Source organism: Pinus tabuliformis, chromosome 9 (assembly GCF_031772625.1).
Source record: "Pinus tabuliformis cultivar Carrire ecotype Pingquan chromosome 9, CPIR1, whole genome shotgun sequence".
Taxonomy (NCBI): Eukaryota; Viridiplantae; Streptophyta; class Pinopsida; order Pinales; family Pinaceae; genus Pinus; species Pinus tabuliformis.
In genome coordinates, this window is record NC_142307.1 from 1,266,375,981 (window position 1) to 1,266,396,203 (window position 20,223).

The following is a 20,223-nucleotide window of genomic DNA, read 5'->3' on the forward strand; positions in this document are numbered from 1 at the left end:
ACAGGTCAACATGTCTTTACCACCACTTTCATTTGGGATTTGATATAGAGCGATAGTAAATCAGCAAAAAGCTGAGCTACTGACGAAAAGCATAATCGATTTTGGATCTCCAATTGATTAACGCTGAATCCCCAATTGATTGAAGTCGAATCTTGTCCTTAAGTTGAAGCGCGCTGAATACCTAACTCTGTCTTTCCGCCAAACTCAATACTGACAAATTGTTGAAGTGGAGGGCACGCATAAAAGTGAGATTTGATTTAGACAAACTTTTTCTGGCCACCTTTTACACGTGCTTCTGCCTCGTTGCGTTTCTGATCTTTACTCTTCATTTAATAATGCCCCCCTTACTTTGACACCAACCATATATTCCCCATCTCGCTCCATCTCTCCGTTCGGAGTTGAGCGAGTGAGTGCTCTGCAATCATCTTCCTCATCTCTGCATCTCATTCACAGTGAATGATCTGTCGCACAGAAGAAAAAGTGATTAATTGATCATCATGAAGTCTGCAAAGATTGTGCCCTCTGAAATAGTGAAGATGGTGAGGCATGCGGTGGCCAAGGCTGCACCTCATCACCTCAAAGCGGACGTGGGTAAGGCTAAGGATATTATGTTTGAGGTGCTTAAGAAGAAAACGCGCGCCTGTGGAGGCATCACATTAAATTACTATAGGTCTCTCCTCCACTTGTCCCACTCCTTCCCCAAACTTAAGAAACCCTTCAACGTCCTTTCTTCTTCTTCTTACGCCACTGATTCATATGACCGACAGCTTATTCCTTATGATGACTGCAGCGCATGCAATAATAACGATGATGATTCAATAAATCCTGTCTCCACTTTCATATTGAAGAGAATTAATGAAGATGCGCCCAATCTGGATGAAGAGATTGATCGGTTGGCCGATGATTTCATTGCTAGTTTTCACGCGAGTTTCCGATTGGAGAAACAGCGGTCATTTCGGCAATATGAGGAGATGCTTGCCAGGAGCACTTAGTTTACAGATTATTAATTTATGGATCGCTAACCTTGTAGCTCTAACTCATATATATTATTATTATCATTTGTTAACTACGCGTCCACGAGTTGTAAATTTGAGGTAGATATGGAATAAAATATCCTTCTGAGAATTGGAAGACAAAAATTTTGAAATATAAATTTGAAAGTTATGTGCCCTCAAATCTATCACACCACACATTACAGGACAGGAGTGTGCGAATACAATAGATATGAAATGATGTAATTTCATGCAACATTTTATGTTTTCATGTTCTCCAATTTCATGGAAATGTGATCAGAGTGCCCTGTGTTTCGTTTTCTTTGCTCAGATGCACGTTTTGGCGAGTAATCTAAAACGATCTACCTTCGGCATATACTCAATATTATACACTTTCTCGCATCCAAAAATGTGCTGTTTCACACGTTGTCCTATATGCTATATAGAAAGCATGTATAGTATATTGAACGCAATACAACACGTTTTTACCCTAAAACAAAGAAGGCAGAATGTCACATTGTTATAAATGGCGTGTGTTTTTCCAATTAAGTTGAGATTATGTGGTTTAGCTTAGAGTTAGTTTTAATGATATAAGAATGATTTATTTATATACTGCATGTTGTTGACATGTTTTGTGGGCCACTACTCTCAACTTTTCTCATAAGATTCTAATTAATAATCCAATAAACTCCACATAAATCAATTAATTTATACCTTTTAAACACAATAAAATATATTTATTATATCTACCGCTCATTTAATATTTGATTTTCTAATTATTATTAAATACCCATCATATAATATTTGATTTTCTAATTATTATTAAATACCCATCATATAATATTTCATTTTCTAATTATTATTAAATATTTACTGAGTGTTTTGTTTTTATAAAATATTACATACTTTATATTATACATTAAAAAAAATTTCAGATTTTTATTTTTATTTAATATTATAATAAATTATGATTTATTTTCACTTTGTCCTTCTAACCTTATTTACTATTAAATGTGTACCTATTACTTTGTGCTTTATTAAAAAACAATTACATATTTTATATGATACCCAAAAACAAACATTTTTAGTCAATATTATAATAAATTATACTTTACTTACCTCCATTTCTATTTTTCCATTCATATTTACTATTTATTTATTACTTTGTTATTTATAAAAAAAATTATATATTTTATAATATGCATAAAAAATGAGATCTTAACTTTTATTCAAGAGTATAATATTATGATGTAAGGCATTCCTTTGCGAAGAACTCCCCTCCCATGCCACTTGTGTCATTGAATTTGGTGTTAGATGACAGAAATAGCTCCTACCATTGGATTGTAGACCGATAGTAGTCAGATACAATTCGTAACAAGCCCTAAAAGGGACCAACCTTAGTTGAAGACACAACTAAGGGATTCTGAATTTATGTTAATTCCTTGCTTGTAATTCACCCTTTTAGCAAAGAGAACTATTGGAATCCATTATGTTACAAGAAAATGCACAATCTAAGATTTACTACCACCATTTATACAAGGTTTTCCCTTATCTCAAGTTCGATCATTTTACCACAAACCAAACCTTTCTTGAAGCCTTTGAAGGGCACAACAATGCCCATGTGATAGACTTGAATTTGATGCACGACTTGCAATGGCTGACTCTGATTCAGGCCCTGCCTCTCAAGCCTGACGAGCCGCCTCTTTTGAGATTAACAACCATTGGACCCCAGCAACTCAATGGAAGAGATGTGATGTAAGAAATAGGGATGAAGTTGGCTCAGTTCACCAAATCACTTAATGTGGAGTTCAATTTCAGAAGCGTCATGGCTGACAAGATGGGCGATATAAAGCCTTGGATGTTCCAGGTGAAGCCTAATTGACTGACTCGTATCTCATGATTGTTGGTTTTGTTAAAATGCTACAATGCCTTGCATTTGAAGGTGGATCATTGCATAATCTATATCTGACAAATATTTTTATCGATTTTCATTTAATTCCATTAAATTTGAAGAATTTCATAAAAAGATGTGGTTTTCCTGTTTCCAAGCTAGCTCTCGAATATGGCCCATTGATATACCTATAATGTGAAAGGTTTTATTGACTGTCAGGTTTTCAAAGGAGCCTTCTATTTGCTTTTACTTAGTCTTTGGTTTGGAGTCAACAATGGGTTTTCTCTTGCAGTGAATTATGGGAATTTTGTTTTTGGAAAATAAACCCTTTTTTGGCAAAGGCAAAGTACAATGAATGGTTTCTAGATGCATGACCATTGATATACCTGTAATATGAAGTGTTCCATTGATGGCTAAGTTATTTGAAGGAGCCTTTTGTCTACTTTTACTTGGTATGTGGTTTGGAGTGAATGGTGGGTTTTCTTTTAGTGAGTTTAGGGGATTTCCTCCTTCTTGGTGAATAAATCACTTTTTAGTGAAGGCAAAGTACAATGAATGGTTTCTAGGTGCGGATTTATTCATGTAGTTGTGAAATGACTTCTTTTAACTATGTCTGGGTGAAATTAGCAGGTCAAATGGAGTGTGTTTGTCAGTGCCAAAAGATTCGTGTCAAGAGATGCATTCAACTTTTTGAGTTTTGTTGGTTTACCCATGGTTTCTCACAGGAAGTTCCATCACAATTTTGCTATAATCATTTTTGAGCCTTGACATTGTACTTTTATAACTTATCGAGGCAGATTTGATTTCAGGGGTGAAAATGGTGAACTGCTTGTGGGAGTTAGGCATGTTATGCATTAGAAAAACAATGTTCCATCATCAATTATATCTAATCACAACATGCATCTTTGTGTCATTGCAACTGTGTCACATAAAACATCAACGAGGACCATGTTTAGTGTCTATTATAAACTAAGGTAGAAGTTGTACGTAAAAATGCTTGAAAACTCTAGGAGGTTTTGGTTCTTACTATTTTGATTGCATCCTTTAGTATATGGGGAGTTTTTTCTTTAGATGAAGAAATTGTGAAAGTAATGAGTATCACCATGTTAGCAAGATCCCAAATTGTATAGAGGAGCAAGCTCTTGGTTTTTAAGTCTAAATGGGGATTACATTTTCATTGAGTGCATTGCAAAACATAATCTAGTAAGGGTCAGTGTTTATGGTATAGAGTTAACAACATAAGTACCTAGGATACAACTCAATGGTCTTGAATGTGAAAATTTTTCTATTGTCTTTTTGTATTCTTACAAGGTTGCAGGTACTAAAAGTAACTACTTTTGGGGCAAATTACATAAAATTTGATTTCAATAATAAAAATTTAGTTTAATTTGATGGGATGACACTTAGTCAATAATTTTTTGTGTAATAGATAGCAGAGCGAGACTCAACTCTTAGAAGCTAATGTAGTGAAAATCCATCCTGACATTGCAATGGGTCAAAGTAGAATGTTTTTATGATTTCATTTTTCACATCTATGGGAGGTTAATTAGTAGTTGTATTATGATGTAAGAGATATGAGATACATATACACATGTTTTAGGTTGAAAACTAATCAATGTATGTTGGTAGTTAGTGTAGATGTTCAATAGTTGGCAATGGAACCTTATCAACAAATTAATAACAAGTGCACATGTTCTCATATGAGTGGAGATGAGGACACAAGTGATAGAAATCATTTATTTCTTACAAGTGATGTTGAGGCTCTGCATTGTTAAATTTGTATGGAGGAGTGGACAACTGCATTAGATCATTGTATATGGCATGTGTAATAATGTCACTAAGAAAATCCATTCTAGTTTTTGTTGTGTCAAAACTATTATGAAAGCTTAGTAATGTTTTCTTTAACATTCGAAGAGCTAAACACTACTTTCTATCATTAAAATAACGTATACAACATAAATTATTGATGGTGGGTAAAATCAATACTTCTAATTCTTTTGGAAAAGAAAATTATTGTAACTCTGGTATAAGTTGGTTATGTGGAGAAGCCACAACTTGTCATAAAAACATAGAGAGAGCTATAGGAGGTAGAAGATTTCAACTTATAAGAAATTTACATCATGTGTTCTTTATAATTGGGTGCATATACGAATAGAAATGAAAAGAGAGATTATCCACCTGTTTCAAGTCTAGTTTATCAACCATTACAATTCAGAAACACCATAATCTCCAATAGAGAATCCTAAATAACCGTGTCCTTTTTAAAATTGAAAATTGCATTCTATTATCAAAAAATCATGATGTTACAAGTGTTTTTTACATTAAAAGGAAGACTCACTTTAAAGCAAGGATTTTCTCTTCGTGAATTCAGGGGATTTCCTCCTTCTCAACGAATAAACCATTTTTTAGCAAAAGAAAAGTACAATGAATGGTTTGTAGGTGCACATTTGTTCAAGTGGTTGCGAAATGGCTTCTTTTAACTATGTATGGGTGAAATTGGCAAGTTATCCAAGGAGGCATTTGCTTACCACTGATTGGAGTGTGTTTGTCAGTTCCAAAAGACTCGTGGCATGAGATGCATTCATCCTTTTTAGGTTTTTTGGTTTAGTCATGGTTTCTCTTAGAAAGTTCCCTCACAATTTCACTATAATTAATTTTGACCCTTGACATTGTACTTCTACAACATATTGAACTATGTGTGGGAATTAGGCGTTCCATGCATCAACAAAAAAATGGTCCATCATCAGTTATATCTAGTCACAACATGCATCTTGGTGTCATTGAAATTGTGTCACATGCAGTTTCAAGAAGGACCATGTTTAGTGTCTATTATAAACCAAGGTAGGATTTGTTTTCAAAAATACTTCAAAACTCTTGGATGCTTTGGTTCTTACCCTTGTCACTGCATGCTTTAGTATATGGGGAGTTTTTTTCTTCAGTTGCATAAATTACAATAATAAGTATCGCACAATTTTAACAAGATCCGAAATTGTATAGAGAAGAAAGCTCTTGGTTTTTAAGTCTAAATGGGATTGCATTTTCATTGTGTGCTTTGCAAAACATAATCTAGTAAGGGTCAATGTTTATCGTACAAATTTGACAACATAAGTATCTAGGATACAACTCAATGGAATTGAATGTGAAAATTTTGATATTGTCCTTTTGTATTCTTATAAGGTTGCAGGTACTGAAAGTAGCTATTTTGGGGGCAAATTATATGAATTTTGATTTCAAAAAAAAAAATTAGTTTGATTTGATGGGACGACACTCGGTCAAAAAATTGTTGTGTAATAGATAACAGAGCAAGCCTCAGCTCTATATCAAAAGCTAATGTAGTGAAGATCCATCCATACATTGCAGTGGGTCCAAGTAGATTTTTTTTTATAATTTCATTTTTCACATCTATGGGAGGTTAATCAATAGTTGAATTATGATGTAAGAGATATGAGATACATATACACATGACTCCTCTTTCTATGATGACTCTGGCAACTCTAATATAGGTAAGGCTCCCAAACTATCTCATCCATTTGACACAACCTAATATCTTAGCTGATGTGGGAGATTCAATAGTTTGCTTTATCAAAATAAACACTTAGAGGATTGCGAAAGGAATTATCACTTTTGTTTGCAAATGTGATGAATTGGACCTCAGTAAAGAATTTCCAAAAAAAATCCTTCTCAAGTGGAGGGTTAAGGTTTATTAACTATTGGATTATGACAACATTGTTTTCCAATGTAGGACTTGTTAACAATTAGGCCATCTTCAAAATTCATACCCCTTTTTGCAAGGAGCCTTTTCCCTCCAACAATTGAAGAAAATTAGTTGTGGGTGGCATGATCCAAAGGGAGAAAAAGGGTTGAAGAATATTTTGGATCAAAAGTAGGACAACACACAACAATAGAAGACATCTATCACTAAATCATCTCCTCTACCTCAGCCTTATATGGAACCATCTCATCCCTCAACAAAGGAGTCACACTTTAAATGAAAATGAAAGAGACTCAACCATAATTGCGGCTTCAACCATGAGCAGGAAAAAAATGCATCCACGAAAGATATCACTCAGATAGTGAAAAGGAATTGACAAATATATAGCAGCAATGGATTTACCCCAAATAAATGATGTTATTTTCTCATCTATAATTTTTAGTGATAATTCCTCACATTAGATTAACATCCTCTAGAGAAAAAGAAAAACCCATGATAAATCTTGTTATCTAATTCATATGGTGTGTTCATAAGTGATAAAAAATATGTTGTAATTTGATATTTTAAAGTAATACATTTTAACTTAAAAATAATATTATAAATTTATGTATTTTTTTTTAGTTTTAAATAAATTCTCATTTAAAAAAAAAACCAAAATTTTCAAATGTAAATAAATAAAATATTATAATATAAAAAATATTTAATAATTCAACTTAAAAATTTTAATTCAATTGAATTTTATTTGATTCAAAATGTGGAATTTTCTAAGCCATAAAAATTATGAATTGGACTATATATTTATAAAAAAAGTGTATCTAATTAATAATGAATATATGTAAATTATTTTGTTATTATAAACACGTGTTACCTTAACATTGTATACTAGCATTTGCACCAGATGTTGCAAAGAAAACGCCGTAAGGCATAAAGTGCGGAAATCCATTATCCATGTAGTGTGTGCATTATTCAACAAGGTGGATCTCTCTAAATTTGTTGCAAACATTTATGTTGTTGCATTGCTAATTTATTTAGAATCTACTACTACCTCCTCTTCTTGGAATATTAAATTTCTTATCACCCCATGATGACAATCCCTCTAATTATTGGCATCACATTTTTTTTCACTTTAGTGGCTTTACCTTCAACCTAAAGAAACATGAATTTGAGTCACTCAATTAAAAGGAAATTGATAAATTTCTATTTATCAGGTTTTGAGTAAAAACAATTAATAACTCATATTTTCAACACTTTAAATATTTACAACCTTTTAAGTCTTGTATTTATAACTCATATTTATAACCCTTTAAAATGAAACTAACTATCTATATTTTTATTAATAATAAAAAGAATCTTCTTTATAAAACTGACACTCACATGCTACTCCTATATATTTATCTTATATTTAATATTGAGTGTCCATCAATTGAATGACAAGATGAAAGCTCAACTTAATTGCACATTTTTGAACCGCTTTGTGGGAATTCATGTCCCATTACTTTAATGGCAAATTGAAGTTTCAAATACAGTACACATTTTATACCAGATTCAGAGAGTTCATGAACAAACTTTCAAGGTTTTAATGGACCTAGGTCATTTGTATTTTCTCTCATGTTCTGGGTCGTTTGTATTTTCTCTGATGTTGACTATACTAGCAATTGTCCCAAAAGGTACAAACCTTAATGTCCTTTTAATGATTAAACCTTATGTGAAAACAATCATTTTGATGCACTAGTGTACATTGATTTGTTACATTTGTCTTGGTCTATTATAGAGGTGTAACAAATATGCATTGCAAGGTATGTTGAGAATTTGGTTATCTAGTAAACTTAGAGTCATTCTTGAGTCATTATCTTTACCATCTCAGGAAGAAGAAGAAGAAGAAGAAAAGCCTATTGAATTGAAAAAGAGCCCTAAAAAGTATTAGGATCCATGGGTCATTTTTTTGCATCATGTAGCAAGATAACATGGCTAATTGATTATGCCACATGAAGAATTAGCCTTTGCCAATATTTAGGCTTATAACTAGGTGATTTTTGATGAGCCCCAAAAATGGGCAATTATTTGGGCTCATTCAACCTCCTAAGTTGACTTAATCCACCATTCTCATTGGTTTATTGCATGTTTTTGATTATTTTTATGTTAATAGAGTGAATTTGGTTAGTCATTATGCCAACAAGTCTAATGGGTGCTTTTTGTAGCCTTTTTGGTCAACTTGGAGACAAAATTGAAGGTCTTAATGAGCACTTGGCAGCCAAATTCGTGGGAGAACAAGCTAGAGGATTTGTAGGAAGGTGTCCCCTTCATTTATGGGCCCTTACCTCGAATTCTCCACCATCAGCTTGGAGTCCAAGGGCCACCGAATCAATCAACACAAGGGTAGCCAAGCAAGTCAAGTAGGACTATTGTTAACTCCAAGTTTTGGGCAGCCGAGTCCCTAAATTCTAGGAGGACTGTTGGGTCCTCAAATTGTATAAATAAGAGGGCTTAAGACCTCATTTCAGTTAGTCAATTTGGTTAGCCAGTGTAGCCAGTTAGTCATTTTGTTAGCCAGTGGATGTTAGCTAGTTAGCCAGTAGATAGTAGCTAGTGGTTAGTCATTTTGTAGCCAATAGTTAGCTAGCTTGTAGTTCGATTGTTATGCAATAGATTATCTTTGCTTTCAGCTCATTCTCAAGCTCTCCTTGTGGACAATTTTGATGTAACTCTTCATTCTTGTTTAATAAAGATGAATCCAGCTTTGCACCAGCTCTAAATCTCTCTTGGGAGGCTGTAGCTCTTGGGGTTGGGCCCATCTCAAGCGCCCAGTACCTCCCTTGTTTATCTTTATGTGTTTTGCTGCATTCTGAGAATAAAATCTGCTATTTTGTTTTGTTATTTAGTTTGTTTTTTTTGACGAGTAAAATAGCTTTTCATGCTCAGATTTAGTTGATAGGTTGTTAACAGAAAAAGCTTCAAGAAAAGGGCCAACAAACATCTGTGGTTTCACCTCTCCCTCAGTGGGATCAGGAGCTGTGACTAGGATGACTTTGCTGCCCACAAAAACACTGATTTTGCTTTGCCATGCAATCACTAGTGTTTGATTTTCATGTGTAGAAGTTGGTTACAAGTTCAAACTTTCATTTTCTTATTTGCATGAGTTAAAATACATTGTTTCATTGCAGGTCACACTTCTGTTCATTCTCTTTACTAACAGCTAGCAAATTAGGTCAACGTAACTAGGTCTTTGAATTCATAAGTCTTTGTTGGTTCAGATTGGAAAAACGACTTGCAGAGCACCTGTACCACTCCTTCATCTGATTATTCTCCATCAGCACCATCCACTCCACCCTCTACTTAGAACCCTTGCTTCACGTTTGCCATTCGCTCCCAAAACCCTATTTTTTGTGCAACATTGCTTCACTCTCCCTTGAACAAATCGAACCATCCTCGCCATTCCTTAGCTCCATCCATCAGTTCCTAGGCCACTTTAGACCCCTATTTCACCTCCATACTCGTTCCTCCACCTTTTTCCCTCCATCCATTCTCCAAAATCCTCTTTCCAGAACATCCTGTAGAAATCTCTGAACATCCTGTAGAACCCCTGCAGACTTCCTGTAGAAGCTCATAAACACGGTTTCTTGGCAGCCAAATTTTGTGAGACTCTCTGGAAGGGTGTTAGGGACCCTTTAGACCCTCTCTGAACCTTCCCAACCTTTCCCAAGCGCTTCTCCTCCTTGATCCACCTCTGCACAGTGAAAAGCTAGTTAAAAGCACATGCATGATAATTCCAATAACTTAATCAAAAATAGTAAAAGATGTTTTCTTCAGATAGTGATAACTTAGACACATGCATTTTACCTTCCTAGAAGTAATGGCATCTCTTCTCGTAGTTTGCATTCTCATTTTTGCATTAGTAGGACTAGTTGGTAGAATTAGGGCTTGCTAGTGTTTGTATTTCTTTTTGGCTTTCAGTTTCTTTTCGCAAGTAGATTAGCTTCCTTTGAGTTAGCTTTCGTCCATCAGTTAAAAATCTTCTTCTAAGAGCTCATAGAAGTTGGCTTGAGCCCCTAGCGGACTTGTGCCAGCTGACCAAGTGACAGCTGCGGCAAGAGCTAGTACTTGTGCATACAGCACCGTCGCTTCCAAGTTTGTTACGAACTACCGAGTTGATAAAATTAAAGAAGGAAGTTCCAGGAGTTGTAGCATTATTGCTACAATACTGGGGCCCACCATCTTTTTGGCACCGTTGCCGGGGAAGCGTCAGAGTATTGGTGATTGTCGCTATTCTTCTATTTTCTACTACAACCTTCTGCTAAGTAGTTTATTTCATTTCCATTATGCAATTTCATTTATGCAAAAGTAGATTAGCATTTCTTGCTTTCATAGATTAGCATTTCAATTCCGCAATTTCAATTCTGCAAGCGTAGATTAGCATTTCAATTCCGCAAGCGTAGCCTAGCATTTCAATTCCGCAAGCATAGCCTAACATTTCATTCCTGCAATTTCATTTGAGCAAAATAGATTAGTCCTTTCCTGCTTTCATTTCAATTCCGCATTTTCATTTTAGCAAGATAGTTAGTTGCAGTTCAATCTATTTCAGTTTTGCATGTAGAAGTAGAAAAAAGAAAAAATCAACCAAAAAGATTTCATTTCATGTCTTGTAGGAGTAGAGATAAGTTAGAAAAATGATTGCACAACACCCCCACTGCTTCACACAGCCAACGTTCTCTCTTCTTCGATGGCTGTGATTAAAGAACCCCTGGGTGGACATCAAGGCATATTTAAAGAACCTCTAGGGAAGAAGAAGAAGAAACCATTCTCTGGAGCAAATGGCTACAAGTAGAAACGTTGGGAGCAACATCTTGTCCAAAGATGAATTTGAAAATCAGATCAAAGATTTCAAGAGTGATATGAGGCAGTTTCTTGCCATGCAACTGGATACCTTGCGGATCCAACAGAAGCAAGAGGAAGCCAAGAGGGCTTTGGTCATTTTTTGTCCTAGGTGCACTAGAAAGCATCCTAGGAACAAATGTCCATTGTACTCCATAGAAGTGTGTTTTTTCTGTGAAGAATACCATCCTACAGATCAGTGCCCTTCCTTACCCAGATTCAAAGCTGCATATCAGAGAGCCAAAGGAACCACTGAACCACTCCATTATATGAACTAAAGGAGGCCGCATGGACCTAGATCTTACCAGCAGGAACTACAAGGGACATCCGAGACCTATTATGACCCCTATCAAGCCACTTTCATGCCTTCTTGGGGTCCCCCTGCTCATCCTTCCTGGTTCACACCTCCTCCTTGTTCCTTCACAGATCCATATTATGCCCTACCAGTTGCTCATTCATTTCACTCTTATGCTCAGCCACAGCCTCAGTGGAATGCACCTTATCAGGAGTGGAGGCCCCAGTACAACTCTCATCTCGCTCATTTTCCTCCACCACCTGCTCATCCACAACCATCGCCTCCTCCTCCACCAAGGCAACCCCAAATGCCTACCCAACCACAATGCCATCCATCTCCATCTCAATTTCACACCTCCACTCAACTACCCGTACCATTTCCAAAGCCATACAATGGAGCAGCTCAACCCCATTGCAAATCTGAGGCACAACATATGCAAATGACTCCTTTTGAGCTCAATGATGTTCACCAAAGCTTAGGAAGAGTGTTGCAAAAGAGAGAATCTATTGACAACATTGAAGGACCAAAGGAAAAAGAAGGTTCCAAAGATGAGATCAAAGAACCATGGGCTGCACTTGATGAAGAGAAGAGATCTAAATCAGAGATCGAGAGAGTTCCCTCATGGTTATCATCAAATCCTCCATGTACTCAAGAGAAAGATCAACAAAAAGAGGAAGATTAGAAGGTCATGATAGAAGGTGACATGAAGAATGATACAAATCAGCAAGAGAACCAAGGATATCAGAGCTATATTGAGATATGGTTTCAGAAGGTCACTAAGTTGCAGCAGTACTCTCTTCTTCAGCTATGTTTGATCCCTTCAAAGTCAGATCATTTGGTCTCTAAAGTCCGGATAGTTGTCCAAGCATGCATTTCGAGCCTTCACATCATCTTGTCTCTAATCTCGATGTGCACATGGCTCCATTGGAAGTATTCTTATACTTGAAAATGAGTTTGTTTTTCAAGTAGGGTAGGGTAGAAAAAAAGAAAAAAAGAAAAAAGAGAAAAAAAAAAAGAAAAAGAGAAAAAATGAAAAAAAGGAAAATAGAAATCTAAGGTGAAAACCTCCTCGGAGGCGCCTTAGATTGGCTCATTGATTGAAAACCTCCATGAGGCGGTTAATGGGTTGGAAAAAAGAGAAAAGAGAATAAGATCACTGGGTGAAAACCTCCCTTGGAGGCGCCCAGGGCAGGCAATTAGGGTGAAAACCTCCATGAGGCGCCCTAGTTGTTTTTCAAAAAAAAAAAACAAAAGAGAAAAAGAAAAAGAAAAATAAAGCTAATATCCATTGAATAATTTCATGTTGCAGCAATGACATTGCAGGTTGCAAGAAGGACGTTTCATGACAGGAGGAGCACTCAAATCAAGGTTAAAGGAATTTTTTTTGTGCCTTCTACAGGAAGCTCTGTATTTCTACAGGAAACATCCTGTAGAACCTTTGGACGAGCCAAATCCAATTTCAAAAGTGAATCTAATGGTGGGAATCTTTTGATTAGGCCTACACGCACTCGTGTGTCCATCCCTTGCCTTTCTCCATCATTTTTTCCACCTCATTGTGCTTCTCATTGTGCTTCTACAGGAACTTCCTGTAGAAATTATGGGAAACTAGACATGGATTTCAAAAAGTGGTTTGGCGAACATGGTAGCTTCCTCAAGGGTTCAGAAGCCCTCATGCAATCTTACAACTCCTCCTCCATCATCTCCATACCTGCATCACAGCCCAAGCTTAGTTTTCCCTTCCATGCAAACACATGCAAAGTGCCTTGAAGCAAAAACACATAGAACAGAATTTGTTTTTGCCATAACTTGAAAACCATGCATCCATTTGACAAACCGTTTTATGGGGAATTGTACAAGGGTGATGGAAACATGCCTGAGCAGTTTCATGCCATTCCGGTGCACGGTTTCCAAGAAATCAGCCTCCATCACCATCAGCCATTTTTGCATTTTCTCCATAACCGTGCATCCGTTTCAAAATCTGTTTCATGGGGATATGCATATGAGTGATGGTAACCTACCCAAGCAGTTTCAGCCGATTCCGATGCACGGTTTCCGAGAAATCGATCTCTGAAATCTTCAGCCATTTTCCATTTTTCTCGAAATCCGTGCATCCATTGATCACGATTTTTCTATGGGAGATGCATCATGATGATAGAAACATGCTCAGCAAGTTTCAGATCAATCCGCTTTACCGTTTGGGAGAAATGGTGAAAACAAGTTCTGGTTTTGTGACCATGCAGCAGCAGCAGCTTGAAGGTGCAGATCTGAACGTGGAAACAATTGCCTGGAGCTTAGATCTGGCCAGAGGACACCTGCACAAGGAAAAAACAATCAAAGATTAGCAGCCAAGCCACATGCAATCAGAAAAACCAATGCATGCAGCAATGACAGGCCACAACAGCTCACGGCAGCCATTCAACTTCGAGGTATGTGACTGAACCTCATTCTTCTATTGCATAAATTTAATTTAAAAACTGCATGAATTAATGGAATGGTGGGATTAAGACACGAATTAGCAAGGTTAAGCTGATTGTCTTCTCTAGAACTCAGCTGGAAGTCACGCAGTACACGTGGATAGCTGACTTACGTGAAAATTAAAGCAACAAGGAGTGTTGGTTGTTTAAACTTCAGTTCAATTCACGGCAGTGATTACAGGGGGAAAACACAGAGTTCAGGAACAAAACTTCTAGTTGCATGTGGCCACGTACACTTGGCCACTTCACTCCCTCACCACAAATCATGCCGTAATTAAAAAATGCTCGGCTGACTCTCACCATCCGCTGATTAATTTGCATTTGTGACATTCTTAGCTGAAGTATGCATCCTCTGCTCCCACAATCGGTTAACCTATCAACCTCCATGGAGCTTTGCGGCCTGGTTCGAATTTCTCTAGTGTATCGGGCTCACTCAAAGGCAGAATAACATTCTACAGGAAACGGGTGGGGTCTCCTACAGGAAGTATGGCACAACATTCTGGACCAGAGAAGCCCGAACTTTTCTTCATCGAATTTGGAGTCCCGAGAAAGGTAGGATCGAAAACACTCTTCCATGTATGATATACTCCAAAAGAGTGGTGAATTGAGTTGTTTTGAATTGGAGGGTGACCATGCATGAATTTGCTTGAAAAACACTTGCTAATAGAATCTGTTTTAATGCCTGAAACAAGAGGCATCACAGCAAATGGGTAAAGCAGATCTGAAGTAGTGCGCTCCCTCTACCCAGTCAGCAGGCATCAGAAACAATGGTTAAGAATGCTCCCTTTTATGCTGTAACTAAGGCACATAACAACCCTGGAAAATGTGCCCAGGCTGCTGGTTATAACTCCTATCAGATGTGCCTCATCTCCTGGTGTAGATATTGTGCTTGGTCTTCCAAAAAGCGCCTCATATGCTCCTCTTCAAACAACACTCAAATACCATATAAATTGGTTAAAGAACTGCACCTAGACATGTGAAATCAGGGGCTACATAGACCAACATAAAAATGCCTTTCATTTTTTGATCTGGAACTGATGGGAAAACAGCATCCACTTCTCTCAAAATAGTGTCTCTTCAACTTCAAATCTGCCCAATCATACAAGAACAGCACCAATAAAATAAAATGCTCATATTTGTGTTTTCTACATGTATTATCCACCATGACTGTTGATTTGTTTACAGGGCTTGCACCATACATATTGAAATATATCCGTTGGTTTAGACTCTGACTTTGATTCAAAAACAACAACAAAAAGGAAAAAGAAAAAAGGGTCAAAAGTCTCATGGAAGTGCTCCTTTGTAAGCTGGTATAATTCTGCACCCTGTTCAAAATCTGATTTGAACTTTTTCAAATCTGAAATATCTCCCAGAATCTTCAAGGTGCCTTCCTATGCTGAACAAAACATCTCAGACATGTGGACTTATAAAAACATTGGATTTATCTTATTGTGTCCATCTGCTACTCAGGAATACTGCTACTTCATTTTCCAATATCACCCTGTATATGAAGTTATTGTGTGCTGGAAAGAATGCCTCTGCAAAGATCAAAATGCACCGGCACTTAGAGGGGTATTTTATTGCAGCTTGAAGCTATTGACGTTGGAGCTCAGAATGATCATGCACAGCTGGCCCTACGAAAAGCTAGAGAAACTGAAAAAGGGTATAACACAAATGTTGACAAGCTAGCCATTGAATTAAGCGGAAAACAAAGTAGCATGGCAAAGCTTGAATGGTATAAAGAGAGATGGAAGAAGGTTCAGTTGCATGGCGAACATATCATAGTCCAAGGCCTCAAGTACCAGCCTCTACACCACCACCAATTTGTTTCTCAGCATATCCATCAGGCCTATCAGCATATTGATGAGCCTCGTCATTGAGTTTTTGGGAGAAAATCATGGCAGTTTTGGCTAATTAAGAGCAGGAACTTGAATGAGATAAGGAGGAGAGATCATAGGAGATAGATCCTCCTCATTAAATCCTCACTCATTCAAATATTACTTAATCAAATCGCACTAGCTCAGAGTTGCAAGCAGCCAAGCTGAAAGGAGAATCGCCCACAGCCAAGCAGGATACAGTGGTGCTGTCTGTTTCTACAGGAAGACAGAGGACTGTTTCTACAGGAAGACAGAAGACTGTTTCTACAGGAAGACAGAGAACTGTTTCTACAGGAAGTTTGGAGAAAGGGCAACAGAAGGAGAAATTGGCCGAGATTGTAACTAAGGAGGCCACCAGGGCCATCAAAGATGAGGAGAGAGATTGGTTGCTCAGAGGATGAGCAACACTCTCAGTAGGGGGGTGATGATGAGCCCCAAAAATGGACAATTATTTGGGCTCATTCAACCTCCTAAGTTGACTTAATCCACCATTCTCATTGGTTTATTGCATGTTTTTGATTATTTTTATGTTAATAGAGTGAATTTGGTTAGTCATTATGCCAACAAGTCTAATGGGTGCTTTGTGTAGCCTTTTTGGTCAACTTGGAGACAAAATTGAAGGTCTTAATGAGCACTTGGCAGCCAAATTCGTGGGAGAACAAGCTAGAGGATTTGTAGGAAGGTGTCCCCTTCATTTATGGGCCCTTACCTCAAATTCTCCACCATCAGCTCGGAGTCCAAGGGCCACCGAATCAATCAACACAAGGGCAGCCAAGCAAGTCAAGTAGGACTGTTGTTAACTCCAAGTTTTGGGCAGCCGAGTCCCTAAATTTTAGGAGGACTGTTGGGTCCTCAAATTGTATAAATAAGAGGGCTTAAGACCTCATTTCAGTTAGTCAATTTGGTTAGCCAGTGTAGCCAGTGGATGTTAGCTAGTTAGCCAGTAGATAGTAGCTAGTGGTTAGTCATTTTGTAGCCAATAGTTAGCTAGCTTGTAGTTCGATTGTTATGCAATAGATTAGCTTTGCTTTCAGCTCATTCTCAAGCTCTCCTTGTGGACAGTTTTGATGTAACTCTTCATTCTTGTTTAATAAAGATGAATCCAGCTTTGCACCAGCTCTAAATCTCTCTTGGGAGGCTGTAGCTCTTGGGGTTGGGCCCATCTCAAGCGCCCAGTACCTCCCTTGTTTATCTTTATGTGTTTTGCTGCATTCTGAGAATAAAATCTGCTATTTTGTTTTGTTATTTAGTTTGTTTTTTTTGACGAGTAAAATAGCTTTTCATGCTCAGATTTAGTTGATAGGTTGTTAACAGAAAAAGCTTCAAGAAAAGGGCCAACAAACATCTGTGGTTTCACCTCTCCCTCAGTGGGATCAGGAGCTGTGACTAGGATGACTTTGCTGCCCACAAAAACACTGATTTTGCTTTGCCATGCAATCACTAGTGTTTGATTTTCATGTGTAGAAGTTGGTTACAAGTTCAAACTTTCATTTGCTTATTTGCATGAGTTAAAATACATGGTTTCATTGCAGGTCACACTTCTGTTCATTCTCTTTACTAACAGCTAGCAAATTAGGTCAACGTAACTAGGTCTTTGAATTCATAAGTCTTTGTTGGTTCAGATTGGAAAAACGACTTGCAGAGCACCTGTACCACTCCTTCATCTGCTTATTCTCCATCAGCACCATCCACTCCACCCTCTACTTAGAACCCTTGCTTCACGTTTTCCATTCGCTCCCAAAACCCTAATTTTTGTGCAACATTGCTTCACTCTCCCTTGAACAAATCGAACCATCCTTGCCATTCCTTAGCTCCATCCATCAGTTCCTATGCCACTTCAGACCCCTATTTCACCTCCATACTCGTTCCTCCACCTTTTTCCCTCCATCCATTCTCCAAAATCCTCTTTCCAGAACATCCTGTAGAAATCTCTGAACATCCTGTAGAACCCCTGCAGACTTCCTGTAGAAGCTCATAAACATGGTTTCTTGGCAGCCAAACTTTGTGAGACTCTCTGGAAGGGTGTTAGGGACCCTTTAGACCCTCTCTGAACCTTCCCAACCTTTCCCAAGCGCTTCTCCTCCTTGATCCACCTCTGCACAGTGAAAAGCTAGTTAAAAGCACATGCATGATAATTCCAATAACTTAATCAAAAATACAAAAAGATGTTTTCTTCAGATAGTGATAACTTAGACACATGCATTTTACCTTCCTAGAAGTAATGGCATCTCTTCTCGTAGTTTGCATTCTCATTTTTGCATCAGTATGACTAGTTGGTAGAATTAGGGCTGGCTAGGGTTTGCTAGGGTTTGTATTTCTTTTTGGCTTTCAGTTTCTTTCCACAAGTAGATTAGCTTCCTTTGAGTTAGCTTTCGTCCATCAGTTAAAAAGCTTCTTCTAAGAGCTCATAGAAGTTGGCTTGAGCCCCTAGCGGACTTGTGCCAGCTGACCAAGTGACAGCTGCGGCAAGAGCTAGTACTTGTGCATACAGCACCGTTGCTTCCAAGTTTGTTACGAACTACTGGGTTGATAAAATTAAAGAAGGAAGCTCCAGGAGTTGTAGCATTATTGCTATAATACTGGGGCCCACCAATTTTTTCTACTAATATTCTTATACCAATTTACCATGATAATTCTATTTTAAATTAAAACGTTGTTTGCAAGCTATCACGGGAGCTGAGCGTTTTCTCCCTGAAAATATACCTTCAAGGTTCCTTAGGTGGATAGCAGAGCTACTATACTTGACATTGGTAGTATCTAGTAGTTTTTCTAGCCCAAAATCTGCTATGTATGGCTCCATGTCAAAGCCCAGAAGGATGTTGCTTGGCTTAATATTTGCATGAACAAACTTCCTTTCATGTAAATAAGTTAGGCCTCTAGCTACTCCCTTTGCAATTTTAATCCTGGCCAACCATGGCAGATAAAAGGGAGAGTTTGATGACCATCCTGCAAGATTAGAGAGATATAGTGTTAGTCAAAGGATCTGAAAAGGATAGGCCACTAGGAACCTTAGAAGCTGAACAAGATGATCAAGATTAGCATGCAACAAGAGGACAGTACCAATTCAAACCCTACATGATAATGGACTCCCTTTTGCAATGATTACAGAGAACTAGATTTGGTTATCCAGAATGTTGAAATTGAAAAGGAATCAATACTCTTTGATAAGCAAGGAAAGCATTATACTCGACCTTAGGGAACTCAGTGGGCAAAATTATCAATAACTAGTTATAGCAAAATACAGAGAACCCAATGAAAAAAATGACAAATATCCAATTTAAATGAACCACAGAGAACGTGGTGATAAAAAAGATAAATATCCATCTTAAAGATAAAAGAGAAATGAAATAAACTGCAACATATCCTTCAAACAAAACAAAAGGGTTGATATATATTCTAAAGAAGAGAAAACAGGGATAGACTCTGCAGAATCCAATAATATGGTATAATGGACCTGTTCAATACATAACAATAGAAACATTCCATAGAAACTGATATAAATACTGCAACCAATTGTTCTCCAGCTAAGTAAGAAGATGTTATGTAGAATAAGACACAAATACAAGCACAGGGTCACTTGTCTTATTTCATGGTCTTCCTAAGAAGGCTTATGAAGGAAGTTGTGTAGCATTCTCATGGTTTTGATAGATTATCATTTGTTGCTGAGATGAACATGTATATATAAATATTCTAACCTGAAAAAGGAGCAGTTTCTTCTTTGTATATGCAAACTATAGCTGAACCAATAAATCTAATTTTCAATATTGATTTGCATCAATTTCTTTTGGTCCAACTGGCAATTAAAATCCATCCCTTGCCACTGCAACAATAATACACCATATATCACCTTCCCATTAAAACTGAGAATGAGTTGCAAGTAAACTGTGAGAACGCGGATGCCTCATAAGCATGGAGTTAAGTTTGATCCCTGAGTTTTGCTACAATCCTCAACTGTAGAAATATTGAAATTTTTAAGAAGACTCTAGAGATTTCATAAGCAATTGAGTTGAAAATAGAGTTTGTCTCAGTCCCAATCATAGAGGTGTCTATGTCAGTTATGTAAATGTCTAAGTAGAGCTGTTGAATACGGAATGTGGGTGTAAGTCCTCATCT

At 37.3% G+C, this 20,223-nt stretch overlaps 1 protein-coding gene across 1 annotated transcript; it reads left to right on the forward strand.

The window, feature by feature from the left end:
- Window positions 1-406: 406 nt before the first annotated feature.
- On the forward strand, window positions 407-1,015 carry LOC149153147 (uncharacterized). The gene has a single exon (XM_089437798.1). It carries the CDS (start codon window positions 498-500, stop codon window positions 990-992), a length of 495 nt encoding a protein of 164 aa, XP_089293924.1. The 5' UTR covers window positions 407-497; the 3' UTR covers window positions 993-1,015.
- The last annotated feature ends 19,208 nt before the right edge of the window (window positions 1,016-20,223 follow it).

Coding starts and splice junctions, on each gene's coding strand:
- LOC149153147 (XM_089437798.1), top strand. CDS start 498: ATGAAGTCTGCAAAGATTGTGCCCTCTGAAATAGTGAAGATGGTGAGG.